Source organism: Notothenia rossii, assembly GCF_949606895.1.
Source record: "Notothenia rossii genome assembly, chromosome: 2".
In the NCBI taxonomy this organism is placed as follows: Eukaryota; Metazoa; Chordata; class Actinopteri; order Perciformes; family Nototheniidae; genus Notothenia; species Notothenia rossii.
The window spans coordinates 22,153,736-22,181,302 of NC_136904.1; the positions used below are offsets into that span (position 1 = coordinate 22,153,736).

At 39.7% G+C, this 27,567-nt stretch overlaps 4 protein-coding genes across 9 annotated transcripts; 1 reads left to right on the plus strand and 3 right to left on the minus strand.

Moving 5' to 3' along the window:
- The first annotated feature begins 372 nt into the window (after positions 1-372).
- LOC307029967 (C3a anaphylatoxin chemotactic receptor) lies at positions 373-4,043 on the plus strand. Of its 4 annotated transcripts, none has more exons than XM_079666164.1 (3): positions 373-493; positions 1,331-1,456; positions 1,969-4,043. In XM_079666164.1, the coding sequence occupies exons 2-3, from the start codon at positions 1,352-1,354 to the stop codon at positions 2,923-2,925; spliced, it is 1,062 nt and encodes a 353-aa protein (XP_079522290.1). In that variant the 5' UTR covers positions 373-493; positions 1,331-1,351; the 3' UTR covers positions 2,926-4,043. The 4 variants fall into 4 exon arrangements, with proteins under 4 accessions (XP_079522290.1, XP_079522292.1, XP_079522291.1 ...); XM_079666166.1 differs by lacking the exon at positions 373-493 and adding an exon at positions 645-663; XM_079666165.1 differs by lacking the exon at positions 373-493 and adding an exon at positions 894-1,231.
- Positions 4,044-4,548: 505 nt separating this feature from the next.
- cenpq (centromere protein Q) lies at positions 4,549-10,374 on the minus strand. Its single transcript, XM_079666167.1, has 8 exons — positions 10,011-10,374; positions 9,880-9,934; positions 9,627-9,735; positions 8,561-8,629; positions 8,342-8,465; positions 7,407-7,526; positions 5,699-5,773; positions 4,549-5,412 (listed from the first exon to the last, which is right to left on the minus strand). Exons 1-8 carry the CDS (start codon positions 10,113-10,115, stop codon positions 5,203-5,205), a joined length of 867 nt encoding a protein of 288 aa, XP_079522293.1. The 5' UTR covers positions 10,116-10,374; the 3' UTR covers positions 4,549-5,202.
- A 761-nt stretch (positions 10,375-11,135) lies between these two features.
- On the minus strand, positions 11,136-13,990 carry mrpl16 (mitochondrial ribosomal protein L16). Its single transcript, XM_079666169.1, has 5 exons — positions 13,740-13,990; positions 13,019-13,090; positions 12,702-12,850; positions 12,066-12,359; positions 11,136-11,614 (listed from the first exon to the last, which is right to left on the minus strand). The coding sequence occupies exons 1-5, from the start codon at positions 13,807-13,809 to the stop codon at positions 11,423-11,425; spliced, it is 777 nt and encodes a 258-aa protein (XP_079522295.1). The 5' UTR covers positions 13,810-13,990; the 3' UTR covers positions 11,136-11,422.
- A 2,071-nt stretch (positions 13,991-16,061) lies between these two features.
- On the minus strand, positions 16,062-26,730 carry tgfbrap1 (transforming growth factor, beta receptor associated protein 1). 3 transcript variants are annotated; one of them, XM_079664968.1, is made up of 13 exons: positions 26,479-26,730; positions 24,520-25,230; positions 23,674-23,868; positions 22,519-22,673; positions 22,231-22,313; positions 21,763-21,943; positions 21,485-21,645; positions 21,067-21,124; positions 20,837-20,980; positions 19,326-19,469; positions 18,164-18,323; positions 17,399-17,874; positions 16,062-17,045 (listed from the first exon to the last, which is right to left on the minus strand). In XM_079664968.1, exons 2-13 carry the CDS (start codon positions 25,214-25,216, stop codon positions 16,857-16,859), a joined length of 2,643 nt encoding a protein of 880 aa, XP_079521094.1. In that variant the 5' UTR covers positions 25,217-25,230; positions 26,479-26,730; the 3' UTR covers positions 16,062-16,856. The 3 variants fall into 3 exon arrangements, with proteins under 3 accessions (XP_079521094.1, XP_079521092.1, XP_079521093.1); XM_079664966.1 differs by having other exon boundaries at positions 24,520-25,235; XM_079664967.1 differs by having other exon boundaries at positions 19,326-19,465; positions 20,833-20,980; positions 24,520-25,235.
- Positions 26,731-27,567: the final 837 nt, after the last annotated feature.

Here is a 27,567-nt window from a genome sequence, read left to right on the forward strand (position 1 = left end):
TATATAATGAGGGCAAACATACTTATAAGTCTAAAAAGGTGAATGATGAAAATGTTGCTAAAAGTGTGTGGGAGTATGTTGTCCAGAAGAAACAGCATCAAGTGCACCGCTGATTTGAAGATTAATGAGTAACTTTGTATGTAACCATCTGAGGTTAATGTTCTGTTGAATCATGCAGGTAATACAGCCGTCTGAGCACAAAGGAAATCACCTTTCATTGGTTGCAGACTGCTATGATCGAAACTATTGCTTAGATGTTAATAGATATGTTCATAGGAAGGTGTGTGTGTGTGTGTGTGTGTGTGTGTGTGTGTGTGTGTGTGTGTGTGTGTGTGTGTGTGTGTGTGTGTGTGTATGTGTGTGTGTGTGTGTGTCGCAATCACTCACAGAGAGCGAGAGAGCGAGAGAGAGAGAGTTCTTACAACACCAGTAGGCACTCCTTCCTACTTTATCTCCAGCCCCATTCCTCCTCAACGCAAGGCAAATAAAGCAGGTAAGAAGCATTTTTTTTTTAAATTGACATCCAAATGATTTGAAGCAGCTTTTTAACACAGACTTTCAAACAGAGATAGATCTTAAGACCTTAATGTATTCGTTAATGTAGATTATGGAAATCAGATTTTAATCAGATAACCGCGGCTGCTATCAGTAACTTAGGCACAGGTAAGTGGTTCTGCTACTGTGCTGAGGCTAAAGAGGAGTGTCCATTAACACAGGAGTGTTCTCATTCCAGCTGCATGCAAACAGGCCCGGTCTAGATGCATATGCTCGCCCTGAGGCCGCAGAAAAAATATAGGAGCTGAATTTCTCTGTGATGATTGCTGCTAATACAACACCTGGCACAAGTCCTGCAAGTCTGTGTATGTGAATGCTTGTATTGTGGGGACTAAGACAACATAGAGGTCGTGCACATCCAAAAACCGCAGGGGCTGGTTTTATGTCAGACGGAAATACAAAAATTATCAAAGGTCCACACAAGGTAGCTCCCTCAAATGCAGTTTATTTGCGCATCCAAACAAGATTCGAGGCTACATGCTCTTATTGCGCGTTGGGACTCCCATTCTTGGACAAAATGGAAGATGCAAGAATGACAATGAAAGTTTTCAGGGTAAATATGTGGTAGTAATGGTTATGGTTCTCAGCAAAGAAACACGTAGCAAACATAAGGAAGGAAGTCTGTGGGTTGTCGTGTGATGTTGACATCAGTCTGTTTACTCATACAATAAAAAAGGTGTTTTAATTTTGTGACATTTCATATTTTTTGTCAACTTTCAGAAAAGAACACAAATCTTTGCAACTGTATCATCAAAAAATGTTTACTGTGTTTCAGGGCAAGACCTCAGTGGCCAATATGAATGGGACTATCCATGCAGGAATCAGCCCCAACACCAGCAACTCATGGCAGGTGGAGGCAGTTAGGGGCGTCCAAATGGCAGCTACTCTGATTATCTTCCTGGTGAGCAACCTTTAATAAAACTGTACACTACTACTGCACATAGCGCTGGAAAACACTGAATAAGGGGCTGATAAATAGGACATATAATAATAGTTTCGATAATCTGTTGATTAGGAAGTTTGCAGGTGAGAAAACACAACATGCTCACTAGACTGTGATTTGCAAACTTATTCTTGTATGTACTGTATGTGTTTTTAAATTAAGAGTTAGATGATGAGTTGATGATACCACTCTCATATCTGTACGATTAATATGTATTAAAAAATATCAAACTTTCCCTTGTTCCGCATCAGCTCATCTCCATTTGGAGAGTCTATTTCATGGAGAGAGGCAGTCATTTCCTGGAGTTATTTTTAATGCTAAGTAAAGCTTAAAGGCTGTAGGTTTCGATAACATGAGAGTGATGTCGATATTTTTGTAAAATGAAATAAAACAAACAAGATTATTCCCTGTATTATGTGTTACTCTAAGGCTTTCGTCCTAAATGTGCCTGGTTTCCGTGGTGTCTCTAGATTGGCGTTCCTCTGAATGGGCTGGTGGTTTGGACACTTGGACTGCGGCATAATCGTCACCTGGCACGCAGAGGCAGCTGTGAGGAGACGCGTGCTGCCAGCAGTTTCAGGATTTATGTCATGAACCTAGCCCTGGCTGACCTGGTGCTGCTCCTGCGCACCCCCATAATGTTGGGCTACGTGGCTCACAACTACAGCTGGCCGTTCGGCCTCGTCTTCTGCAGGCTGGTCATGTTCCTGCGAGGCCTGGGCTTGTACGCCTCTGCCTTCCTCCTCTGTGCTGTGGCCCTGGAGCGATGCCTGTGTCTGCTGAAGCCGGTGTGGGCTCGCCTGCGGCGTCCCTCCTGGGCTGTTCCTCTGGCCTGTGGCCTCATATGGCTGTTAGCCACCATCTTCTCTGCCCCCTACCTCCACACTGCTGTGCTGATCGACGTTAACGGGACACTCCATTGCAGGGAGAGCGGGAACTTTAACATGTGGCTGTTTGTCACAGAAACAATAGCAGGTTTCATCTTGCCCCAGTTGGTGTTCCTGGGAAGCAACCTGGCTGTTGTGCTCACCATTCAGCAAACAGTGCCCTTGACACCGACATCCTCCAGCCCTTCCAATGCCCGCAGGATGACCAGAATGTACCACGTGCTCTTTGCCACCATGCTCCTCTTCCTCACCTGCTGGGTGCCATATTTTATTTGTCGGTTTCTGCGGGCCTTGGCCGTGGGGCGCCCTGAACGATTGACACTGTATATCCGAGCATCTTGGGGCGTATACGTATCTCTGTTCCTGGTGTACATCAAGTCCGCTCTCAACCCGGTGCTGTACGTGTTCGCTGCCCGAGGCTTAAGTCGTGCCATCAAAGCTTCAGTTGTCTCCACCCTAGAAAGACTTTTCAATGATGATTCTTCAGAGTCATTTCGGAGGAAGTCACTTAAGAACTCTCTTAAAAACTCACAGTTGTAGCCAGGAGGTCAAAAATGCATTAATGTTGTAGTTTTTATATTAAAACCAGACATTTCTTTGGTTTTTGTAAAATGAGAAATCTCTTTACTGGTGGGTTTCTCCATTTGCTCATACCCACCAAAAATGAGTTGTGTAAATAAGACAAGGACAGTTTTTAGGTGAAGTTACTGTTAACCAATTAGCCACGGCAAATGGACAAATAAGTCAATAGCATTAATATTACACTCCTTGTATGTAAATATTTGATCTTGATAGATTTGACCATAAGAATAATTTCAATTTTTTTGCAATGTCAAAAGCAAATGCGTTTTTTTTACGTTATTTTTATTAAAATGGTCTTATCTGGGTCAGTTTGATTAGTACCACATCTCAGCTCATCATGAAACAAAGTTTTCCTGGAAAGGTGATTCCTCCTTCTGGTTTCATTTAAATTATTGGATCAAGGGTTCCAGAAACTGATTTGAGATTTCAGAGACAGAGAGCGTATCTCCCAGGAATTGAAAAATAAGAGCGATACATCTTTCATCAGACACTGACACAAGCCTGGTTCCTCAACTGTCAGCTGAGAACAAGAAGATATATGACTGCAGGTGTCATCAGTGAAAGTACATGACTGAAGACTCCAGAAATGCTGCTTCTGTTGCAGCACGCTGAAGGCAGGGTCTTGATTGGGCATAAAAATGAATTCATGAATCATCTTGTCGATTAGTTTCTTGGGCAGGGAACACTTTGATGGTAAATAACAAGCCGAATGAACCCAGGATTATTTCAATGCCAATTTCCTAGCCCCAGGAGAGTCTTTGTTAACCTTTGGATTCCTCCAAGATGACTCACCGTTAAGCTTGCTCATACTACCTCTGCTATGTTTCAATGAATGTTATCTTATCAGAATCAATATTGAGTCAGATCCATCAACATGATCACCTCCTGAACATGTTGCAGGAAGATCCTCTTATGATGAATGCACCACTAACATCTCTGACTTGACTTCAGTTATTTACAGGTAGCTTTATGTGTTTTTTGTTAAAACTATATTATATATTCTGTCATTGTTGACAAAAGGGATGAATGGTTATGCTTTAAATGTGTTTAATTCCTACATTAAAATATTAAAGGTCCCCTATTATACTGTTTTTCATCAATAGATCTCAGATATATACAAAACATGTCTCTGAAGTGTTTGGCTCATTGTAGCATCCCATAATCCCCTCTGTTTCAGCCCCGTTTCAAAAGTGCTGATTCTCTGTCTGTTACATTAGATGAAAATTATGAGCCACTCCCCACGCCCCTCTGAGAGATATTTGGTTAAAAAGAACACAATGGTGCTCTAGGAGGAGATTCAGGTGATAAGGTGGGGGGGGGGGGGGGGGGGGGGGGGTTACCTTGGTTGGTGATTGGCTAATGGTTACACAAGCTAAAAAATTGTTTTGACATCATAAAGTGGCCAAAATCTGATCAGCTCGTTTTCAGACAGGTTTTTATATAAATGGATCAGGACAAAAAGTAAGCGAATCTTTTTTCCTGAAACTTTCAGAATCTCTTTACACAGAGGGGACACACTTTATGTATAAAAGACATGAAAAAGTGAATTTTGAATAATAGGTCCCCTTTAATGAACAAAAGTCAATTAGATATTTTTAATGATATCTGATCATACAGTCACAGCATTAACTCATGTCTCTAAAGTTCTGATTATGGACATCAAGTCACTCTTTATTTGCTGTTAAAGTATTTCTTTAATGAAGTGTTCTGTTATTTAGGCTCAAACGATGAATAAAGAGAATTTGGACTTTCTATGAAAAAAAAAAATGAAAAATGCTTCGACAGCGAATTCTTTAAATAATACTGCACACTTCAGATGGGGAATGGTTAAGGTGTATACTGTATACCACATGACTGCAAAATGATTCAATTCCGGTTTCAATGGAGACTTTAGATGCATATCATGCCTCCCCATCTCTCCCCGTTTCCTCTCTGACTCTGTACTGGCAGCTTTACAATAAAGACAAAATGTTAAAGAAACCTTATGATTTAGTCTTAAAGAACCACACAGATTACATTTCTTTCTGCAGGTGTTTCTCTCTTTGTGTAATGTTTCCATTGCTGCCAGTTAGACTTTTTTTGTAGTTCTTCACATATTTGCCACATCTTTTGCACCACGTTATTTTTGCAGGTGTTTAACCACAACAAAAAGTAGAACTGAGTAATAATATAATGCGTACACACTTCTTCTTCTTCTTCTTACATGTATACATATTCTTAACATTTCAGACCTGTCTAAGAAGACGGTGCACTTCTGATGTGGAAGAATGGCCCCGTTGAACAGCTGATTGGCTTGTCAGGGTTGAACAGTTGATTGGCTTGTCTCTGTGCCTGCAGAAGAAGCGCTTGGGTGCCCTCAGTAGTCTCTGATTCTTGCAGGATTTCTCCAAGTTTGCGGGCAGTGGCTTCAGAGTCACTTTCTGGTATAATTGTTCTCAATCGAGCCTGAGGAAAACCAAAACATGTGTGATTTTGTTCAAACGATATGTATTAAGACAGTTTTGTAAAAATGTATCTCTGACGCAACAGAAGCACCATTTTTCTCTCTCTGCATTTCGTAACACATATTTCATATCTTGTTGCCCAACACAGAACATGTTAAGACTTTCCTGTAGCATAGAGAAGTGCCCACTCAGACATTTTGACAACGTCTTATTCAAAGGACTTGTGCAACAGGAACAAGTCAAAGCTGATACTAGATTTCATGAATGTGCTCCCCACCCTTGCTCACCCCTAATGTTGATTCATCTTTTTGTGAAGGGAGGGAGGGAAGGTTGAGATTTGCTTGTTCAGCTATCTGTAGGATCTGCATGAACACAAAGAAGGAGAATTGGACTGCATGAGAAAAGGTTTACATATTTGTATCTAATAGATGAGGCGAAGGAAAAAGGCAAGCTACAAATGTCTGCTTTGTTATATTCTATAGAGTATATCATAAAAACAGATCTCACACAGTCATTTCCTGCTAATGCTAAAACCCATTATGTCGGCTTCCACAGAAAAGCCACATTTCAACATGCTGTTCACTTCTGACCGACAGGCTGATGTTAATATGGAGAAATGCAGTTAACCACTTGTTTTTCTCCGTCACCTATTTGACTGAAACAGCCTGATTAATGTTGTATGTTTTTTTTTTTTTAAATGTCTTTGCACAGCACTTACATTGGAGTTAATAGTGCTATAATACATCATATGTAACACTGTAGGCCAGAAGTTGGATGGATAAAAAGGAAACTACACCAATAATCTCTCATTTGTTTCAATAACAGCTGAAATGATTTGTGGATTGTCAGAAATAAAGTTGGCAATTATTTGTGATTAATCATTTCAATCATTTTTGAAGCAGAAATAGTGAAACAGTATCTGAATGCAGCATCTTATAATCAGAGGTTTCCTGGTTTTCTTTGACACAAAGCATTGTAAACTAATTTTGGGGCCATTTGGCATTTTAGTCGAACAAAACAAGTCGTTTGATTCTGTGAACTATACAATTTCCATGTGTAAGACTAGGGTATTATATACTAATAAAAAGAAAATAACTGCAGATTAATCGATATGAATAAAAATCAGTTGCTGCAGCTCCAGTTTCATGCCTTCAAATTAAAACAATAAGGAATTATTAGCCGCTTTAAAGGGGACCCATCATGCAAAATGCAATTTTTGATGTCTTTTCTACATAAAGATGTGTCCCCGGTGTGTCAGGGACCTCACGCAGCGTCAGAAAATAAAACCCTCTCTTTTCCTCCGTACCCAAATCTCTAAAAACGGGGGTACAACAGAGCTGATCCAGATTTGCGTCCGATATGAAGTCAAACCGGCAATGCAGACCCACAGCACTATCAGAAAGTGGCTATCACAAACAATGCCCGACTGTTTTGGACGTAATATGGTCGGTGTTTACATTAGCATCGCTAACACTCAGAGCTAACCTGTACTGGAGAGCATGTGTGTGAAGAAGCAGGAAATAAAAAGGAACTCAACTTGTGGTATAACCGGCAAGAGAGAAAGCCTTTGAGCTCCATACTGTTTCAGAAATAATCCTTGATAATCCATGATATGGCGTTTCATCACGGCAGTATTTAGTTTAGGCAGTAGCTGCCGGGTCCCCCATGGGCTCAGCCCCCTCCTTTTTTTAATCAATTCTTTATACCCAAAATCATCACTTTTGAAACAGGAAGTGAAATGGGGGGATATGAGGGATGGCTAGAATGGGTGATCTGTTTGGTATTTTGAGCAAAACACTTCATAGACATGTTTTTTATATATTTGTATATATCTGAGACCTATGCTATTGCCTAAAAATAGCATGATAGGTGCACTTTAAGTTAGTAACAATGAGTTATAGAATAAAGAAATAAAGATATAAAAATAACACTGTCTTTTTACAGCTCAGGACACAAAGACATTTCATAAAATAAAATACATCTGAATGCTGGCACCTCTTTAGCTTTCTCCTCCTCCTCCTCCACCTGCCCCCTCAGCACGCTGCATATGTTCTGCAGAGAGTCGGCCTGCTCTTCCGTTTTCTCCAGAGCACGGATCACAGATCTCAGGTTTTCCTGAAAACACAACAAGACATCATGTAACGCAATAACAGACATTTACTCATTTATATTTCAGATAAATTAATGCACTTTTGTACGTCTTATACATGAATATGTGTCCCCGGTGTGTCAGGGAACTCACCAAGAGTCAGAAAACACAACCCTCTCTATTTTCCTCCATACCCAAATCTCTTAAAAAGGGGTTGCAACGGATCTGATACAGACTGATCCAGATTTGAACACTTTTCTGACGTTAGGACGGTGGCGCTACGGCTATTGGGACAACTCCACCAATCAGGAGACAGCCACGGACATTGCCGTTCGAAAGCGCTGGAGACGCTGTAGTACATATTTCAGGCTGAGCGAAATGAGGAATGGCTAAAATGCATGATCTGTTTGGTATTTTGAAAAATAAAACGTATAAATATACCTTATATAGGTATGGTCCTACACTATATTATTCAAATATAGCATGATAGGTCCACTTTAAGGTTTATTGCATATAGGACTGAAGCTTACAATTATCTTCATAAATGATGTGATTATTTATTCCATAATCAATTTATAATTTAGTCAATAGATAGCCAAAACCTATTTAAAAATGACCCTCCTTGCATATCCCAGTGAGGTAAACTAGATTAGATGTCAAGAGCTGAACATGTTTTGATTTTTTAATTATTTAAGAAATAACTTGTAATGCTGTCCATGTATTTCCAATCAAACATATACATCAACTAATAGTTTCAGCACCAACTGAAATGTAAATTATGAGGTTAAGTTTACATTTTTTAAATATTCCAGCCTCTTCACCGAACTCCAGTGTTTCTCACCTTCACTGTGCTCAGGGTCTTCTTCCCCCCCCCTGACTTCTTGGCCTCCTCTTGGCAGCTCTGAGAGAAACACTCATTTTGTTTCTGCACTGGAACTTTGAGCTCTGCACATTTAGCAAGAAACCTACAAAAAGTTAGGGAAATATGTAAGCACCTGTAATTATAAGATACCAGGCACATGCAATTCGTTTTTATCCTTATTTCAGAATAATTTCTCACCTGCTTTTAATTATGTTTAGATGTTCCTGGCTCTCTTTCTTCTCTTTCCGCCTCAAAGCAATAGTTGCTCTGGGAAAAGAGGACAAGACGATAAAGATGTTGACCATTTATTCTGCAGTTTTTCAAATGCCTCATAGTCTTTAGGGGGAAATGGCTGGCTTCAATTATTATTATAGCTATATTACATTACATTACATGTTAGACAGTTTTATCCAAAGCGACATACATACTCAATACTGTGGGCAATCCCCACAGGAGCAATTTGGGGAGAAGTGTGTTGCCCAGGGACACAACGACATGCTGACTGCAGTGGGGTTTGAACCCGTGCTCCCCTGATCCGAACACTAAGGCACTAGACCACTGCGCCACAGCCTACCCTAGCTATATATTTTAAGCTGATACCTATCCCACCTTTATCAATATTTGAAAGTTTAAAAAACCTAATGACAATTAATCAACTGGTCTGTGATCTCTGGCTAACAAATAATGTAAAAGGGGAATTCTTTTCTAAAATAACCTCAAAATAGTTGGCATTTCTGTACTTAAATCTATTGTTAATCGAGTCGTCACTAGGCTTATTCTTCACCAATACTGACATGCTGGCAACAAACGGGCCCATTTATCAATATAACTCTAGGCACAATAAATAAACAAAAAGATGTAAAGTTAAAATATGTCTCAGACTGTAAACCATAACTGATAACTATTGATCAAATCTATAATTGATTGTGTAATTACATTGCATGTTACTTGTTAGACACTTTTATCCAAAGCGACTTACATACTCAATACTGTGGGCAATCCCCACAGGAGCAATTTGGGGTGAAGTGTCTTGCCCAGGGACACAACGACATGCTGACTGCAGTGGGGTTTGCACCTGAGACCCCCTAATCCCAACACCAAGGCACAACCCACTGCGCCACACACCTCCCAATCCAATCAATAGTTTTTTTACATGTATACCTTACAAAGTGGCCCGAGTCTATATACCGAAAATAAGAAAATACTACTTTTTAAGGGTAACACTCAGGAGTAGTAAGCTGGAAAACAACACAGTGAAACTCACAGTATGGACAAATCCATCATGTTTTCCAGAGCAATGATGGAAGATGCTGGCATCGGCGTCCACTTTCCCTTTCTTTTGACTTTGTGAGGGACTGAAGGTGAGACCTTAGCTATTTCAGGACACAAACAGGAACAATACAATGACAAGAGAAAGTAACAACATTGCATTAGGCTTGTTTTGTGGGCTGAAACGTATTTATATTCAACATCTGAAGAGACATGACATCACATTGTGCTATGAAGGGTTTTCTAACCTTTCCTCTTCTTGGCTGCGTTTGGCTGGGTGCTCTTGCCATTGGGCTTTGGGTCCTACACACACATTGTTGACGTTAACAGGAGACTGCAGACAGGAGCCAACATCAGCTGGAGTATTAACTGATCTTACCTGAATCTCTGCTGATTGTTTTTCCTTCCTCTGGTCAGGTTTTTTCTTTTTCTTCATGTTAAGTGTTTTTGTAGAGTCCTGGTTAGAGCCTCTTACAGGCTTCATCTCTGCTAACGCGAGCTAGCTTAGACCACGATGAAGCTAATGTAACGTTAGCTGTTATAGCGTCTGGCTAGGCTAACGTAAATAACAATAGCAACATTAAAACGAAGTTCCCTTGTTGGATGCATGAATAACTAATACTTGATATACAACTTTTATACAAATGAAATCGTAAACTGGACTTGTCATCAGCTGAGGCACTTTACCGCGCTGCTGTTTTCGAACAGGTTAGCACGTAATGCGCATGCGTCAATAGTTTGCTTTTTCTCCCCAGACTCAAGACTGACAGGCAGCTATAAGGTTAAGATTTCATGGCCTAACACAACATTTGAAGGCATCATATTCACACTAGAATTATTATTGTATGAATCATATAACGGCTAATACAGCAGACTTCTTTGAGAAAACAAAACCCACATGACAAAGGTCCCATCTCCAACATAGGAACAAGGCATGTTTTTTTCTCCAATTAGTATCTCTTTGAAATTGTCTTGGTCTTTTTGTTGTTATGTTCGTGATTGTTTTTCCCCTTTTTGTAGTCTTTGAGTTTTTTTGTGGTTGTTTTTTTTATTTTAACAGTGGTCATGAGTCTGCTTAAATGTCCTTAGTAGTTGTATGTTTCTCTGCAGTCATTTAGAATCTTTTCCTGGTTGTTGTTACCATAGAGGTTGTTACATGTCTCTTTGGGTGACATTTTGTTGGTGAAGAACCAGTAGGTTCCTTCAGTAATCCATTGTCAAATGTCAAACGCCTATTAAGTTAACGCTGGGCATAATAAACACAATGCCGCAGTTTATTGAAAACATTGTATATTTGAAGAATGTTTTCATTAGCCTTTCTGAACACATGAACACTATGGAGGGATTTATTGGCTGCTCAAAATAGATTTAAAATTGTGCCAAATATTATTATCATGCATATAACTTACTCCATATACTCTATTTACATTATTCCAGCAAAACAGCAATTGGAATTTCACATTCAGCCTTTAATTACTTGTTAAACCCTAAATAAAAACAGGTATTTTTAGGAGACAGGAGATTTATTTTCACTTCCGTTTCACACCTTTTTTTCAGCAGATTACACATAAAGATCTTTAAATTCAAATTGACAAAATGCGATAGAATTATTTAGTTGATTCGTATTTTAAAGCAGGAAATTAAAGAAATATCCCTTAGACAAATTTCAAATCCACTAATACGTGTGTAAAAAACAAAAATGAAAGAAGATTCCCAAAATGTACTGAATATTTAGGTCTGGATGGTAAACAGTATGACAGACACTGCAGCCATGTATGTCCCTCAGGTCTATCACACCCTCCATGGGAGGTGAAATTTGCCTGCAAAGCGTCCGTTGTGGCACAGGTCTTTGGGGCTGAGCACTTTCCTGATCCCCAACATGTTGCCGAGCGTTATCTCCTTGAAGGTCCAGGGATTCTGGTTGTTCTGCTCCATATCAGCATGCTTCTTCTGAAAGGCTGCTAGGCTCGCTCTGCTAAATACCTATAGGAAGTCCACAACACAAAGAACAACGGGTTGTTTTTAAGAATTTACTGATACACTCCCTTTGGCTTTTTGATACTTTATATGGATCCTCAAGTGTATTTATGCATGAATAATTTAAGCATTAAACAAAGAAAGCAACATTGTGTTTAAATGTTCTTTAAATTATCTCTGTAATCTTTTTAGGAGTCTTTTAATAGATAAAACCCTATATGGACATATCCCTTATCAAGATCTTCATTGAGGTATGATTTATTGCAGACTTTTTGTATTTCTGCATTTGTTTTTAGCAAAGCATACCTAATCGACTGGCAGCTGTTTATATAAATAAAGTATGATTCACCAAAATATGCTTTTGAAAAAAGTGTACAAACAAAGTTAAGGGATATTCTGAAAGTGAATGTAAGAGTGTATGTCTGAAGTTCAGTATATACAGTATCAGTCATCTCACCTCGGCCTTGAAGGGTAGCTTTTGCGCTACTTCAGTCATGATACGCTGAATCTCTCCAAGCTCCACCTTTCCTCCGACTTCCACAATAAAGCGGCCGTAGCGCACAGGTGTCACGTATTGGTCGATGGCTCCCTTGCCCCCGCCCATGCGCATACCCAGACCTTTACGTGTGACAGGCTTATATGGGCCATTGACACGCCAACGGGCAAATGTAGTCTTGGGATCCATCTTGCGATTGATGGTTAGACGGATCATCTCTATGTGACCCCAATGAAGGTAGCCTCCTCCCATGGCCTGAGCGTAAGAGAGAGACAGACAAGAGGGAGGTCACTTTTTCATAGTCTAAAAAAAAGTATGTATTATTCTCTTGGCATTAGCATTTTTTTTAAACTTTGCATAAGTATATAGTTACATCATTTTTGTGAAGAAGAAAGCTAAGTAAAAATAAACATTATTTTACATTGTATAATACGTTGAAATAAGTGCCATTAAGAACCTGCTTATACTGTATACAGTCACATGAGGTTAAATAATTAATTCAAGTAATAAAATACTGCAGGTTACATGATCTTCATATAATTGAAGGCCTTAAGCAGCTGCAGATATCAGCAGTCTCTTAACATTAAATCCACTCACCACAATAGCAAACTCTCCCTTAGTGAAAGCATTGGCTGCTGTCGCTGGGCCTTGGATATCCTTCAGATTCTTCATCTCTTTCTTGGCTTTTTTAAAGTTAGGCATCTTGTTCACAAACTTCAGTTTGCGTCTGTCTGGCAGCACCACATCTTTAGAGGAAAAAACAAGTGAGGAATTATGAACATTTTCATAGAGCATCAGGCATGCATGTTGATGTAAGATTTTAAAAGTCCAAAGACTGGAGCAAGGACAGACATCTACTTTGTGCATTATTGTGTAAATATAACAATGTCCTAATGTAGAAACAAAATGATTACCACTGTGGTCTGGAGGAATGTCATGTGTCTTCAGGCCAGCAGCCAGGACTTTCAGGTGGCCATGTAAAAGACCTGTGGAACAAACAGCAGATTACAGAACTGTCATTTATTACTGCTAATGTGCACTACTGCTCAGTTCACATGTGCTTTGGAAAAAACGTCAAGCCAAACCTCAGCCAGAGAAAGAAAAACTGTAGCAATTGTATTAGTTTTTCTCTGATCTTTCCTATATCAATAGAACAAGACCCATTTGAAAGTACAGTTATTTTGGACTTTTAGTTGTTAATGTTGATAATGTTGGTCCCCTTCATTCATCTCTAATGTATCTATGTACTGTAGGCCTACCTGTTTTAAACCACAGTGAAAACTGTTTTCACTTTATAAATGTCTTAATATATATAAGTATAATTTGCTTTGCTCTGTGTTAGTAGTTGGTCGTGCCTTAATTATTGCTCTTCATTCTGATGCTCTATCTTTACAAATGTTTTCAAATAGTTTTGAAAATGACTAAAACCTGTGCAAAAACTATGAGTTTAAAATATTGTATTCGCTTACTCTGAAATATACAGCTTAAGTGCACATGCTTACGGACTATGTGAAACAAACAAATTGATATGCATATAAACATGTCATGCCTAATAAAGCCCATACATTAGCTTGTTTTGTTAACTTCTAACGCAATAAAGGAAGAATTAACACATGAACTGAGCTGACTTGTTACCTTGCTGGTGACCGTTCACTCGACACAAAGCAGTCAATCCGCCGACAGCAGCCTTTATGATGGAAAACATGATATTACCCTTTGAATGGGCTCTATAAACACCAAACTGTCACTGTGTGTGGTCGATATAAGAGCATTATAGGGTGGTAACTCATTAAAGCATTGTTAACATCACGCTCTGTACAAGGTCGCTGCCATTGCTGTGATGCTTCTTCTTCTTCGGTTTCAATGCAACCAATGTCTAAGTTGCATGTCGCCACCTGCTGTACGGAGTGTGTAACATGTCTTTATGATAACTAAATTAAAACAGAACCAACAAATATCAAAAACACTAAAATACAAATACAATAGGGGTGACCTACTTGTTCAGCCTAGTATTACACATCTGCTTTGATATGGAGTTACATGACACAGTAAAAAAAACTTTAGATAGAGAATGCTGAATTTTCAATAAAATATATTCATATCAAATGTAAAAGACATAAAGGAATGTCGTCCAGTGCAGTATTACAATGATGCATTTATTTATATGGAATCACTTAGTCACATGATACAATGAAGCTATTGTAAAAACAAGACTTCTATATTGGAGTTTCAATGAAATGTTCAAATACAACTGAAAATAACCCCCACTTATGTCCAATTAAAAGATCTGTGTCCTACTAGTCCAGTGTTGAAACACAATGCTGCATTGATTCAGATTCCCTTGGTCAAATGAAAAACAACCTATAGAAGAAAACAATACTTTAAAAATCACGTCTAAACACTAGGGGAATGATTTTTAGGTGTGAAATTGAAACACCATAAGTTGATGTACAGTTTCATGTTTATTAAAATGGGACGGATTTACAGTTTGTACACTCCATCCACACTCGGCATTGATTTAGAAAGCAACAAGTACAAATGCAGTATATACATACAAGTATACATATATTTATAAAATACAATAGTATTTTTTCACACAACAGTTTTTTATTTTAATTATTTGATGTCATGGTTAGGATGCTTTTTGAGCAAGCTACACTGGCATTGTCCGGATAGAAGGATGCTGTGCATAAGCTGTGAGTTGCTGTCAAAGAAAGTGAGTCAAGCCAAAAAAGAATTACAATACTTAGATCTCCATGTTAGAAAAATAGTCCCATGAGTGCACAAAGTTCCCTCACAGAAATGTGTTGCAATTACAAGAGGCTAGAATCAAGAGCACAGGCAGCAGAGAAACAAGAAATACCTGTAAATGAATTCAAATATAAAAGACGTGCTTGTGTTCTTCTGGCCTTTGCTTCTGTTGAAAACTTGTTTTAGCAATGTATAACAATCAGGGTTCATGGAGACTTGTTTCTGGAAGTACCAATATTCTCTTTTTCAGAACAAATTTGAATGAAACCCTTGTATAAAGTGTGTAGTGAGTAAGGATTCCTTTTAACATACGACTGTCAATATTGCTATTTTAATAACGGTGTTTTTGCCAGGGTTGTAAGCCTCTCGTTATAAACAATTCCATGCAGCCTGAGATCATTTAATATAAACTCTTTGCAAATGAGTAGAGATGTAGCAAGATGTTGTCGTTGCATCAAAGCCATGTTTTGTGTTTTCTTAGTTTTCAAACGTAAGTAAGTGAATCCATTTTGCATTGCAACATAATGTATTATGAGACAGCAGCTTCATTTAGTCATCCTCGGCCTTTGTTAGGATTGTGGTAGAAATTATCCATATCACCTGCTATACACGATACTTGTAAACACTGATTGGACCACCAGGGGTTGTGGTAATAGATTGTGATCTGAAGTAGAATAATAAAAGATGGATCAGGTTTGGAGCATTTGTTCCAAACAGCTAAATATATTTCTTGTGTTTTGTTTCACTCTTATAAAAAGCACATTCAGGGCATATTGAGTACTGATAAAGAATACCATTAAGTCATTTCCATTAGGTTCCACCTGTAACTCATTTGAGTTAAACACATAACTGCCTTCTTGGGTTCAAATACTTGTTTACGGGCTAAATAAAAACTGTACATCTCTTACATCACAATATGTAAGCAGTTAACATATCTTATTAGCCCACAGGTAGTAATAAAGTAGATTCATTACAACGATCTCACATTATACAAATGTAAATGTTTGGAACAAATGACCTCCCAGCCCTTTCCTGAAGAGAAGTCAGAATAACAGATATCTTTAATTGGACTTTCTAATTATTATTATTACATTTCGCCTCTGGTTGACATTTGTTTTGTGGTTGACAGGATGTGAAATGAACTATCTTTATCACTTAGTATATGAGCCAATCAAACACAATATATCTACGGTATGAAAGCAGGCGAGTGGTTAATATCCCTCTTGATTTATTTCATTTGTAACTTCAAAATAGACAAAATGTATGAAGCTTGATTTCACATGATTAGATGATATTTTTCCTACCTACTGACATATTATTGGTAAAGATGTTTTGGTTGGCATAAGCGGTCTGTTCTGAGGGTCCTTGAAGTAGTTTGACTGATGATTTCACGTAGTGTAGATTTCACTGTTGTTGCTCCACACACGACACAAGGTTGAAAACAAAAAGTCCCCGGATCAAACTGTTGAACTGAAACACTGTGAGTCCAACAAATAAAGCAGCAGGGAGACCAGATCACAGAGAGTAAAAGACGGCCAGAGACTGTTTGCATCAGCACTAAAGGTTGTAGTATTTGACATTAAAACCTAACGATGCAATGTGCAAGTTAGGACAATATTAACACAATACCCATATGAGGGGATTAGACCACAACTGTAAGAGTGGTAATAATATGCATGCTTCAGAAATATTTGTAACAGGTTTCAAATATTGTGTGTTCTGTAGTTCACCGGGACCGCCCTGAAGTCCACGGATAAGCACGGAGGCCCCTCTTTAATAAGTGGATTATTGGGTGCTGTTGTTTCTAACTTCAGAAAGTGTGGTACAATTGCAGCACGGGAATAAATAGAAGAAATCATCGGTTTCTCCCTTGCACTCTCACACACAGCTTTGTTTGTGTTTCTCATCATGTTCTGTGCTTTTGTTATCCCCCACAGTCCTCAGCACGTCCTGCTTTAGTGCCTCCGATCACAGTCACATGGTAGCTTACAGGGTCAAGTCTCACGTGTGGTTACTGCTATTAGTTAACTGTCTCTTCGTGGGAGAGTCTCTTACTCTCTGGGCGACACAGTGTGTGTGGACAGGCGCTCCACCTGGCAGACACACCACGTCGGGCTCGCTGAAGGTGTTGTGGCACAGGTGGCATCCTTTCTTCTCAGACACAAAGATCGGTTTCTTCCGGTCTTTCAACTGAGGAGAAAGAAACACGAGGGCAGTGTTACAATGACTTAAAGCAGGAATGAGCATAGAGTAGATTCTTTTCAATGGTTGGCATTTTTGGGGGGGACCATGAGTAAAACCCTTAAAATAATAATAAATATAAAAAAGGCAGACGCATGTTCTGTCAATCCTTAAATATGCAGCTTTTCTTTAGTTGTTTATTTATAATTTTTTTGTTGACTCAGGATTGATAAATGAGTTATTCGTATTGTGACAACAAAACTAAATAAATAACCAAAGACCTGTAAAACATCCCATTTCAAAAGTAGGATGAAGTATTTGACTGAGTTGAATGTTTTTGGGTATTGTCATGTGTTCCTCACCCTGTCGTGGAGCAGTTGGAGGTTTTCGGACTGGGCGAGCCCCACGGCGATCTGCGCGGTGCGGCCGGCGTGCATGCTGGACCTGACGGCTCGGCCCAGGAAGGGCCGCAGCAGCTGCAGGGACCAGCCCTCAGGGAGCATGCGCAGCACACGGACTGCATCGAACACCTCGCCATGACGATTCAGGAGATCCACTGCCGCCATCTCCAGCTCTCCACCCCCTGCTGCTGCTGCCGCCGCCGCCGCCTGGGACTTTCCAGGAAGGTTCCGGTCTAGATACACCTCCAGGAGCAGGTGAAACAGCTGCTGTTGGTATGCAGAATCCCGACAAGAAGAGGCCCAGACGCAGAAGGCCTCAGCGGACGAGAAGTCTTTGAGCTTGTGCACCAATATGTGCAGAGCTTTGTCATTCTCCTCCAGCTTACCGTGTAGTGTTGCACGCTCCAGCAGCAGCTGTTCACAGTTCTCCATCTTACCTAAACAGAGCAGGAGGAAATGAAACATTAACAAAACCTGCATGTGAACTCTCGTTGAGACCTACTGTATCACATCTTTCTATAAATGATTTTCCACCTTTCCACCTGGAAGCAGCACTAAGCCTGCATAGCATTTCTGATTCCACAACTGTCAAACTATATGTGTTATAGCTTTGCCATTCTCAAGCTAAACATCCTCACATTACATCAAGCTTTACACAAAAAGAGAGAGATCCATCATAGGATTAAAATATGTCCGTGTTGTGGCATCTTCCGAGCTGTGGCTCACCTAGAAGGAACTGTGCCCGGTAAAGGTTGGACTCCCTGAGCAGAGCCTGGAGCCGCTCTCTCGCTCTGGTGAGGCGCTCTTCCTCTGCTGGCGCCTCCGACAGCAGAGACAGAACGCTCTCCAGGTACAGCACGGCCAGGTGAGTGTGGAACTTCTCTTTCTGCAGACACAAACATGAGAGAAAACTATCTGAGTTCAATAGGAAAGCAGATGCACTTAAAAATAAAAACAATTTTCACACAATATTCAGATAAAACCTTGATTAAGAGCGTTTTCTAATAATCTTATTTGAAAGACAATGAAAGATGGGCTCAAAAGTGCAGCATTACATACAACTTGAATCCTCACAATCGTATGCCTTGGCCAACCAATCAGGTTGCAGTTTACATCCATGTCTGTCCAAAATGTCATCATGTTTTATTATATTAGATATTTGTGGGAGATTGTCATAATTAGCATTCAAATTAACGAGTAATGACCTTAACTTGTTTTTGAGGACATATTGACCTTTGACCACCAGTTTCTTATCCATCCATCTTTGAGCCTAAGAGGGTTTTTGTGGTCAATTTGAAGAGATTCCCCCAAGGCTTTGCTGACGCATTAAATCGATAAGAAAGGATAGACTGACTAAACAAAAAAAAGCCCATTGTTGGGGGCAGTGCGAAGCCTAAAAAGAAAAAACTATATTTGGACATTAACAGGATCCACCTTTGTAACCATCAATAAATCAGGAACATTTTCAAATTAAGTTTTAAAAGCACATACAAAAATTCATCCTTCCAGTACTTATGTGTCGCAGTACTGCAGTGATGAGCCAGGTAGAAATGAATGATGTACATGCTCTCTACCGAATTGTAAGTCAAGGGAAAGTGAGCCACTGTGTCATGTGACAAGCTTCATATTTAGAATGTGGTCAAGAGAGAGTCTGTTTCACTTCATGTACATATCCGTAATAATAATGCAAGTCAGTACTTTGGAGGAGTGCTACTGCTTGGGAATTCATCTAACGCTGCTTGCTAGCCTGCAGAAAGCCTCATTTGGATCAGCATCGCTTGCACATATTTTGTGTATATTGCTCAAGGAGAAAGCCAACCACTTGTTGACACGTGATCCACGATGTATCCTAGGATCTAGGATATGTTTGTAATCATTTGGAATGTACCTTTATCTTTCTCTCCAGCACCAGGTGTTCCAGGAAGAGAAGCAGCGCCTGGCTGTGCTTCCCCAGATATGTGATGGCATCCTCAGGGTTCAGCTCCGTCACATCCTTACTGACAGGCCTCTTAGTGAAGATGTGGACACCTATCTGTGAACACAAACGAAGGTTAGAAATAACCAGGCGTGAAGGAGAAAGCATGCAGAATACGACCGATACAAGTATTGTATTACAAACATTTGGAAGTGTATCTATACAATCCACACATAAATGGAGTTGTATATCGGTACCAGCGACGTGCAGTCAGGCGAGGCAGGGGAGCCAGAGCCTCACCTGACACACTCCAATGTGACGGGAAAAAAACTAAACAAAAACAAAATAATAATAATAAAATGTCTCCACTGATCTGCGTTGTAAACGTGATTTCTGTATGATTCCAATGGCTTTTTATAGTCAAAATCGGCAAATTTGCCAAATTCCGCTACAACTACATGGGAGCGATGAGAAGTGAGGCAGGGACGAGCTCTGCCTCACGTAACCCCACAGACACTGGCTGGAGCGCGGGCACTAATTTAGCTCAAATATGAGATGGTAACAGGCATGCGCTTAGTGCCTGCGCTCCATCCAGTTACTGTGGGGTGAGGTGAGGCACAGATGAGCTCTGCCTCACCTCAGAATGTGTCACCCCACAGAAACTGGCTGGAGCGCGGGCACTAAGCTCATGCCTGTTACCATCTCACTGTAGGTCACCAATGTAATGTTTGTAGATCCCCTTATTACATTATCCTCCCCATCCATAGTCTCTAAATAACTTATTTCACGTATATGATATTTAGGCTCGCTGGTCTCATCATACAACGGCAATGAAAAGCACCAGGGGAGGCAGCCATAACCTCTGCCGCACTGAAGGGGGCGCACGTGAGCCCACAGGTTCTTGTTGCTACTGTTATTCTAGCAGAAACGGGAGACACAAACAACAAACTACACTTTTGAAACTAGAGGAAGATAAGGAGGACTTTTACAAAAAAGATCTTTGTCTAGAAGGATAGGCAAATGGACTTCATCTTCAAGTCAAGGTAAGACCAAAATTGTATTGAAAATTGGATCTTACTAAGAGAGAATAATCCAATATTTAAATGAAACAAAAAATGTTGGGTATCCTTTTGTTGAACGGCCTGTTTAAAATGAATCGAAGCATCAGACTAAAAAAGCTTTTGAAAATAACAGAATATTCCGATTATTGTCAAAATATAATATTTGAAAATCTGACTCTGAAAGAGTCAGTGCCTCACCAGCCATGAACCTCACCGCACGTCACTGATCGGTACATATAAGGGTGCTAAATGAGAACTCCTTGTTTTTTGTAAGGAACGGAAAAAAACAAAAACTGATCACATCTCTGCTGCCCTCCTGACTCCATGGTTTTGCATTTGAATAATGTGGACAATGGAGAAATTACATTTTTACAGTGAATAATTGAATGATCCTTGAGGTCCTCTAAAGTCCTGGTGACGTACCGTGGGATCTTTAGCCAAGGCCCAGTCTGCATACTTCCACACGAGGTCCGGGTTGGAGCAGGAGCAGAGGAAGTCCACGATGTACTCATAGAGGCCGGACCTGGTGGAGTCCTGCAGATCCCCGTCTACAACGCGGATCCACAGCTGTCAGAAAAGAAGAGGGGATTCCTTAAATATCTACAAAATGGTGGCGCTGATTCCTTCAGAAGACTCATTTCAGGTGCACATACCTGAAGTGCTGCAGAATCCTGACTATTATAATGATAGAGAAGCCCAAGTGCAAAATATCTACAAGAGGAAGAAAGACAGTGAGTAGAGCAAAGGCTGTTTCTGTACAACATATGAAATTAGCTGGACTAAACTGGATACAGTTGTAAATGGGATGGTTCAATATCAAATCATTACATTGTCTTTACCTTAAGGGCTATTTATCCATCTAAAATGTGTTGAGTGACTGCTGAATATATAGTTATGATATTTGATTGCTGTTTCAGATGAATTGTAATTATATGAGCCCATCTATGTGAAGGGCCTAAACAAATGGAAATGTCTGCGTTTTAATACAGGCATTTCCTTTGCGTTTTGAAAGAAATTACACAAACTTATCTTAAAAGTAAGAGCTCGAAACCAAAATGATTGGATACACACTTGTGATATTTCTCCAGCCACGGGACGCTGTCTGCTAGCAGGCAGGCATTGTCTGAAGCTAGCAGGTCAAGGAGGCTGTCGTGGTCCTGTTCAGCGTACAGCTTCAGCAGAGCCGTGTCCACGTCCTCTCTGCAGCCATTGGCCACCTCTGTGCTTCGTACCTGTGTTCGGAGAGAAGAAGAAACAATGGGTACGGATGTAGTAATACATGGACGACTGAGACGTGAACTCTCTCCATTATAACATGCATATCAATCTTTTTGTATCGTTCCATTTACCTCTCCCAAATAACTGATGAGGAATTTCTTGCATCGCAGCACTTTCTCCTGGTCGCCCTGCGCCAGGTGGTTCAGGTCTGCAAACTCATGAAGAGGAGGGTGGCAGCGTGTGAAGGAAGAGGAAGCTGGCAGCAGGAGAGGGTAGAGAGAGATCAGCTCCCGAACGTCCAGCTGACCCTTCCTGAGAATATTAGTGAAACAATCAATCAAGGATTAAATCTAAAAGCAGGGAACTACAGGAACTAGAACGCAGTAATAGAAGGAAGATCATTCCTCATAGCTGCACAATCTTTAATATCTGTTGTGATAGAAAAGGATATTTCAATGGGTGTTTGATATCACTTAAAATAAACACTAACACATTTTAATGGTTGAGTTAACATAAGGATATTTTTCAGGAAAACATTGGACCTAAATGGTTCTTGAGTTGTCACAACAGAGCAGTTTAAGAAACAGTCTGACTCTCACCTGAAGTGTTCCTTTGCTTCCAGAAACTGAAGCTGGCCAAACTGTATGAACCCTGCCTGCTGGAGGATCCTTTTGTGCAAAATCTGTAGAAAGTGATAATATATGAGACAATCGTTTTTTTACTTTAAATAATATGGTCAATAATGTAACAGTTTACATTGAAGGTCACAGTCCAGGCAATGCTATCATATTATCATTCATTTCTTGTAATATCAAAATCATGGAAGGGCATTTGAATCACACATAAGAACATTTCCGCCAGAGATTCAAAGCAACACAGTTGGTTACCTGGAACTTGTCTTTGGGGATATTTTGCTGTGCTCCTTCTGTGAGGATGAGCGCCTCCTCCACTCTGTGACTGGCCAGTAGGTCCTGGATCTGTCTCTCAAGAGGCAGCGGGACCAGCACGTACACGGCCTTAGTGGACGCCAGAATGACCTTTCCTAAAACAAACAACACCCACAGGTCAAAACTTCCACACTCTCAAACCAACAGTTACTGATAAGCACTATGACATCCCACCAATTGGCTTGTTTAAATAAACCCAACACACTCCATTTGATTTCTAATCCCATACAGTAGCTCTTAAACTTATTTAGCTCTGGAAAGAGCCAGCTTCAGTTAAATGTTGGTTGTTGATAGGGCTGCTCAATTAATCGTATTTTAAATCGCGATTATGGTTTGCAACGATTACGAAAACAACGTAATCTAAATAAAACGATTATTTTTTTTATTATTACTTTTCTTTTCTTTCTTAAATAATTTTTTTTTGGGGGGTTTTTCAGTTGAATTATACTTTAAGTTCAGGGTAATCAACTGTTAAAAACATACTGTTCAAAACTAATTTCTCCAATAAATGGATGTTTTCAAAGTCAATGAATAATCGCATTTAATAATCGCAATTACAATTATTGACCCAAATAATCGAGATTATGATTTTTGCCATAATCGAGCAGCCCTAGACTTGTTGAAATGAAATATTCTATGTAATGGAATCAAGACAGCACCGCACAGCTCTATCCAGCTAAGCAGTGACACTTTCCATCCAAGGTCTATTTAATAACAGAGGCTATTTTCCAATTTCAAACGATGAAGCATTTGACAATCAAAGTCCAAATGTACCTCCATTCTCTATAATCAATATGTGATGGACAAATCAGAATAAAAAATGAATTGTCTCTAGAGTGAGCGGTGACAAGTCTGACAAATTGCTTCAAGTGATGTCCCTCAAGTATAAACAAAATAAACAACATTCTGGATGAATTGAGTTAGAAAGAAGTGAGACCTGTGTTGGTGCTCCTAATCTCTGCCTGACCTACATTAGCAGCTACTAGCATAAAACACCCACATCTCCGAATGAAGATAATTGGTCGAGTTTTCCTTTAAAACCATGTATATAGTTTGTTTGATTAGACAACGTAGGTGTCCAATATGTGAGGATACCTTCAAAGTCCTGCAGAATGTGTCCATCCCTGAAGGAAAGGGTTTGTTTTAGTTGTTGGTCCAGCATGCTGTGGATTGTGATGAAGCTTTCATCCAAAGCCACCACGTACGGAAAACTCACGGCAGCACCAATCACGCTCTCCGACCAGTTGACTGGAGCTCGCTGAGATACTCCTTCTGCATTGGCAAACATCCCTGGGAGAGGATTCAGAGAAACACTTTGAGAAACAACAGGGAAAGGTCATGCAAACACTTGTTTTGAAGTTAAAAATAAATCATTTTCAAAACAATTTACCGGCAGTTGCAAACAGGCTGGGACAATTTTGGAACTGTTAGATGCAACGATTGAGTAGACTGTTAAAAATGGGTACATCAAATGTATGAAAAACTGCCAATGATTTGATTTATGTTTTATTTTAAAACCTGGTGATTCAAGACTCATCAGTTTGTTCTGCCTTTGTGAAACCCTTTGTAACTGGGATTTAAAAAGATGTGATTGTATTAATATCACAGTCATACAGGTAGAAGGAGGATGGAAAACCAGTAAAGAAAGTAAGACTTACAACTGATTTTTAAGCACACAAATGTATGGACATTCAGATTGTTGTTGGTACTTCCTTGTTATGAAAATAAGTGTTCTATTTATAATTATCTTAAAAATGGTATGCTAAAATTCCAAGCACTATTCACTGTCGTCTCACTTGTTGTTTATAGCTTCTCTACAAAAACGCAATGCAGCCAATATTTACAACCTTTGTAAATTACGTTTGGTAATAACATCAAAGCCTTTTCCTCTGAGGGGACTGAATTAATCCTTTAAAAAGACCTTTTCTTGTGCTGACTCACCCAGACCACCCGGTGCTGCTAAGAGGAACTCCTCCCTTCCGATCCTCTTCACAATGGGTCTCCTGTCCTCGCTGTTGTAAGGGAAGAGGTCTTGGGAGGCTCCTGTGTTGTAGTTCAGAATCATGTACTGTGTAGCGAGGGCCAGGCACAGGAAGTGACCGTCCACACTGACAGCACAGGGCTGCTCAGGGGTAGTCACCTCTTTGACCAGCTGCACTCTGTCCTCATACACCATGTAAATCTGCACCGTCCGTTTCTTGGAGGAGATCACACCCATTTCCACACAGAATGGATCCCCTTTCACCGGGTTCTCGTTAACGCAGAACGCTGTCACTCCTCTGATCTTGGCTCCGCCTCCTGCTGCCGACGGCACGGTCTCCAGTGTCACCATGTCGACTAGGAACACAATCCCATCGCAGAGCACAATCAGACGCTCCAAGGCGGAGGCGGCACGCAGCTCAGCAACTGGTTTCTTGAGGCCTAGATATTTGTGCAGCAGCTTCTGCGCCGAGTAGGTCAGTTTCCCTTTGGAGGAAGTGACCTCGTCCAGCAGGAAGTGGTGGATGAAGCAGTCGTTGGTGCCCATGTACAAGTGCTTTCCACAGCATTCGATGCACTCTATGTTGATGCGAGCCTTGTCCCCCATGAGGAGATCTCTCTCCACAGCGGGGACAAGCTCAAACGCCTTCACACTCATCTCAGTCACGGCATCTACACTGGAAGACACAAAAGAGACAGGCTTCAACACAACAGACTTAATAAATAATCAAAATTATACTGCAAAACGTCAAAAAATAAATCACTGGCTAAATATTACTGTTTACAAATAGGATAGACTGCAGCAAGGGTGTCCCTCACTCACAACAAACTGCATGTCTTCTACTTGAAGACAGAAAAGAGCTCTTGTATATTGTGTCAAACATTTCTTACAATGTTTTGGTATTTTAAAAGATCTAACAAGTTATTGACTAAATAAAAAAATGCAAATAGCAGTGCTGCCTTCTATAACCTTTACAGACAATCTGGCACTGAGCCTTTGGCTGTGGTGTGATGATTATTATAGATATGAATACATGTTTTAAAAGTAGGACTTTGGCAATGCTTATTAGTCTTTGTTGAGAACTTAACATCCACATATTAAAGTGTTTTGTGTTTAATATGTTTATAGCTGATGTTCTTCTGACACATGTGAAAATATATATCTGCTTGTTTTCTGTTTTGCTCTTCCTTGCCCTGCAATGCAAGTAGAGGGCTGGGCTTTGGGGTGTGAAACTTGAATATTACAAATACTTCTTAAGGCTTACCCCCATTTTCATAAATATTGTGTGTTATGTTCATTTTACAAGAGTATTTCCTTAGACATAATTGTTAAAGGTATCTGTAATGTATGTCATGTTATGCTAACAAGCTCCTTTACTACCATTGTATAGCTAACTCACCTCCTTACAAAAATATTCTATTATATCTTAAATATAAGTCAGTCATCTTTCCAAGCCAGTTCTTTAAAAAAAACATTAGCTAACACACTTTTTCTCATGTAACGTAAGGTTGCTGGAGTGGTGACAGCAGCTAATATTGTTAATGCTAGCTAGCGACAAATCCATGGAGGATAACGACAGTAGCAAAACACAAAGTTCAATGTTTAGAACTGGCTGTCTGTGGGAAGAGTGTTTGGTTTACGTTTGGGAGAGTTAACTTAAACATGTGAAGAAGAATTGGTCGTGTAGGTATTATTTTAGATTTCTGTACGAGCTAGCTAGGCTAACGTTAGCTTATATAGCCCATTGATTTCAATGCTAACTGGCTAATTAACACTTAGCACAGCTATATGTTGTATGTGGCTAAAGGAGGGGCTTTCATAATGTGTCTCATTGGGTGACTGTCCTAAGAAAAAGCTCCCGAGATTAGTTTCCTCCCTGGAAAAGGTGATCCCTCCCTGGTTCCTGTTAGCATACCTACCGCTACAGACAGCGCTCAGGACGGCAGGCCGGGTCAACACCAACAGGCTCACCACTCCACAAACAGCCGCACCGACATAAATGTACAGTCAGACATTACTGCCATGGTGCTTGGGTCGGCACCGCAGCGACAAACGTAAAATACAGCTTGAATTGGGAGCGTTCAGGTCTTCCTTGTCCACTGTAAAACACCGCCCATTTGCACTGAAAGTCCTGCTGGCTGCAGGTGATACAGGGTGCGTTCAAGACCGTGATTCCCTGCTACACAGGGTGCGTTCATGATCGAGAAAAGTTGTTAGATTTCTTAATACTTTTCAAACTGATTTCTTAAATATTTCATATTAAAGTCAATAATATTCAATGAAAGACAGAGGTGGTTATAGATGGATGAAGTGTTGATTTATAATTATTATTATTATTATTATTATTATTATTACATATTTATTTGTATTATTTTTATAATTTTGCAAGGTATTGTGAGAATTTCCCCAAGAAACCGATTAAACTTTACAATAGTCATAAATTATCTTTGATCATTATGACTAAAAGGGATTTACAATTTCTGAGGGTAATTCAAGATAAAAGAGGTGGAGTTAAAAGGTACCATGTTTGAATGAATACATTTAGTCAACAAAATAAAATACAGAAACAACATTTCAGTGCACTTTTAACCCTAAGTTATCGCATAGACTGATATATCCTATACTCCCCTTCAACATTGACTGTCCTGGTTTCAGCAGTGTTTTAGAGGAACTATTGAAATGTAAAATGTGCATGTACATATTAATATCAATATATTGATTCATCACTACACATTTTCCAGTAATATTAATCAGGCGGCGGCCTATGTAAGAAAGGAAATAAGTAGTCCATAAATCATATTATATCAATCGATAGAAAATAAATGGTCAACTATATTAATAATTGTTTCATGTTTATTCACATCTGTAAACATAAGCTTAAAGTTGAGCTTGTTGCATGATTCTTCGGTATGTCAATTAAATGTAATCAGTGATAAGTCAAAGAAATATTTATGAAAATTAATCATATTAAATATGTAACAACAATAATAATAATACTGTGACTTGTG

Bases quoted from the DNA above. Each gene is read 5' to 3' on its own strand.
- LOC307029967 (XM_079666163.1), top strand. From the start codon at position 1,313: ATGTTTACTGTGTTTCAGGGCAAGACCTCAGTGGCCAATATGAATGGG. The intron at 1,457-1,968 runs GTGAGCAACCTT...TGGTGTCTCTAG, and splicing joins CTACTCTGATTATCTTCCTG to ATTGGCGTTCCTCTGAATGG.
- cenpq (XM_079666167.1), bottom strand. From the start codon at position 10,115: ATGAAGCCTGTAAGAGGCTCTAACCAGGACTCTACAAAAACACTTAAC. The intron at 8,630-9,626 runs GTGAGTTTCACT...CTCTTTTCCCAG, and splicing joins ATGATGGATTTGTCCATACT to AGCAACTATTGCTTTGAGGC. The intron at 7,527-8,341 runs GTGAGAAACACT...TTGTGTTTTCAG, and splicing joins AGACCCTGAGCACAGTGAAG to GAAAACCTGAGATCTGTGAT.
- mrpl16 (XM_079666169.1), bottom strand. From the start codon at position 13,809: ATGTTTTCCATCATAAAGGCTGCTGTCGGCGGATTGACTGCTTTGTGT. The intron at 13,091-13,739 runs GTAACAAGTCAG...TTTGTTCCACAG, and splicing joins AGTGAACGGTCACCAGCAAG to GTCTTTTACATGGCCACCTG. The intron at 12,360-12,701 runs GTGAGTGGATTT...TCTTACGCTCAG, and splicing joins AGGGAGAGTTTGCTATTGTG to GCCATGGGAGGAGGCTACCT.
- tgfbrap1 (XM_079664968.1), bottom strand. From the start codon at position 25,216: ATGAGTGTGAAGGCGTTTGAGCTTGTCCCCGCTGTGGAGAGAGATCTC. The intron at 23,869-24,519 runs GTGAGTCAGCAC...ATCCTCTCCCAG, and splicing joins AGCAGCACCGGGTGGTCTGG to GGATGTTTGCCAATGCAGAA. The intron at 22,314-22,518 runs GTAACCAACTGT...CACTTTCTACAG, and splicing joins TCCCCAAAGACAAGTTCCAG to ATTTTGCACAAAAGGATCCT.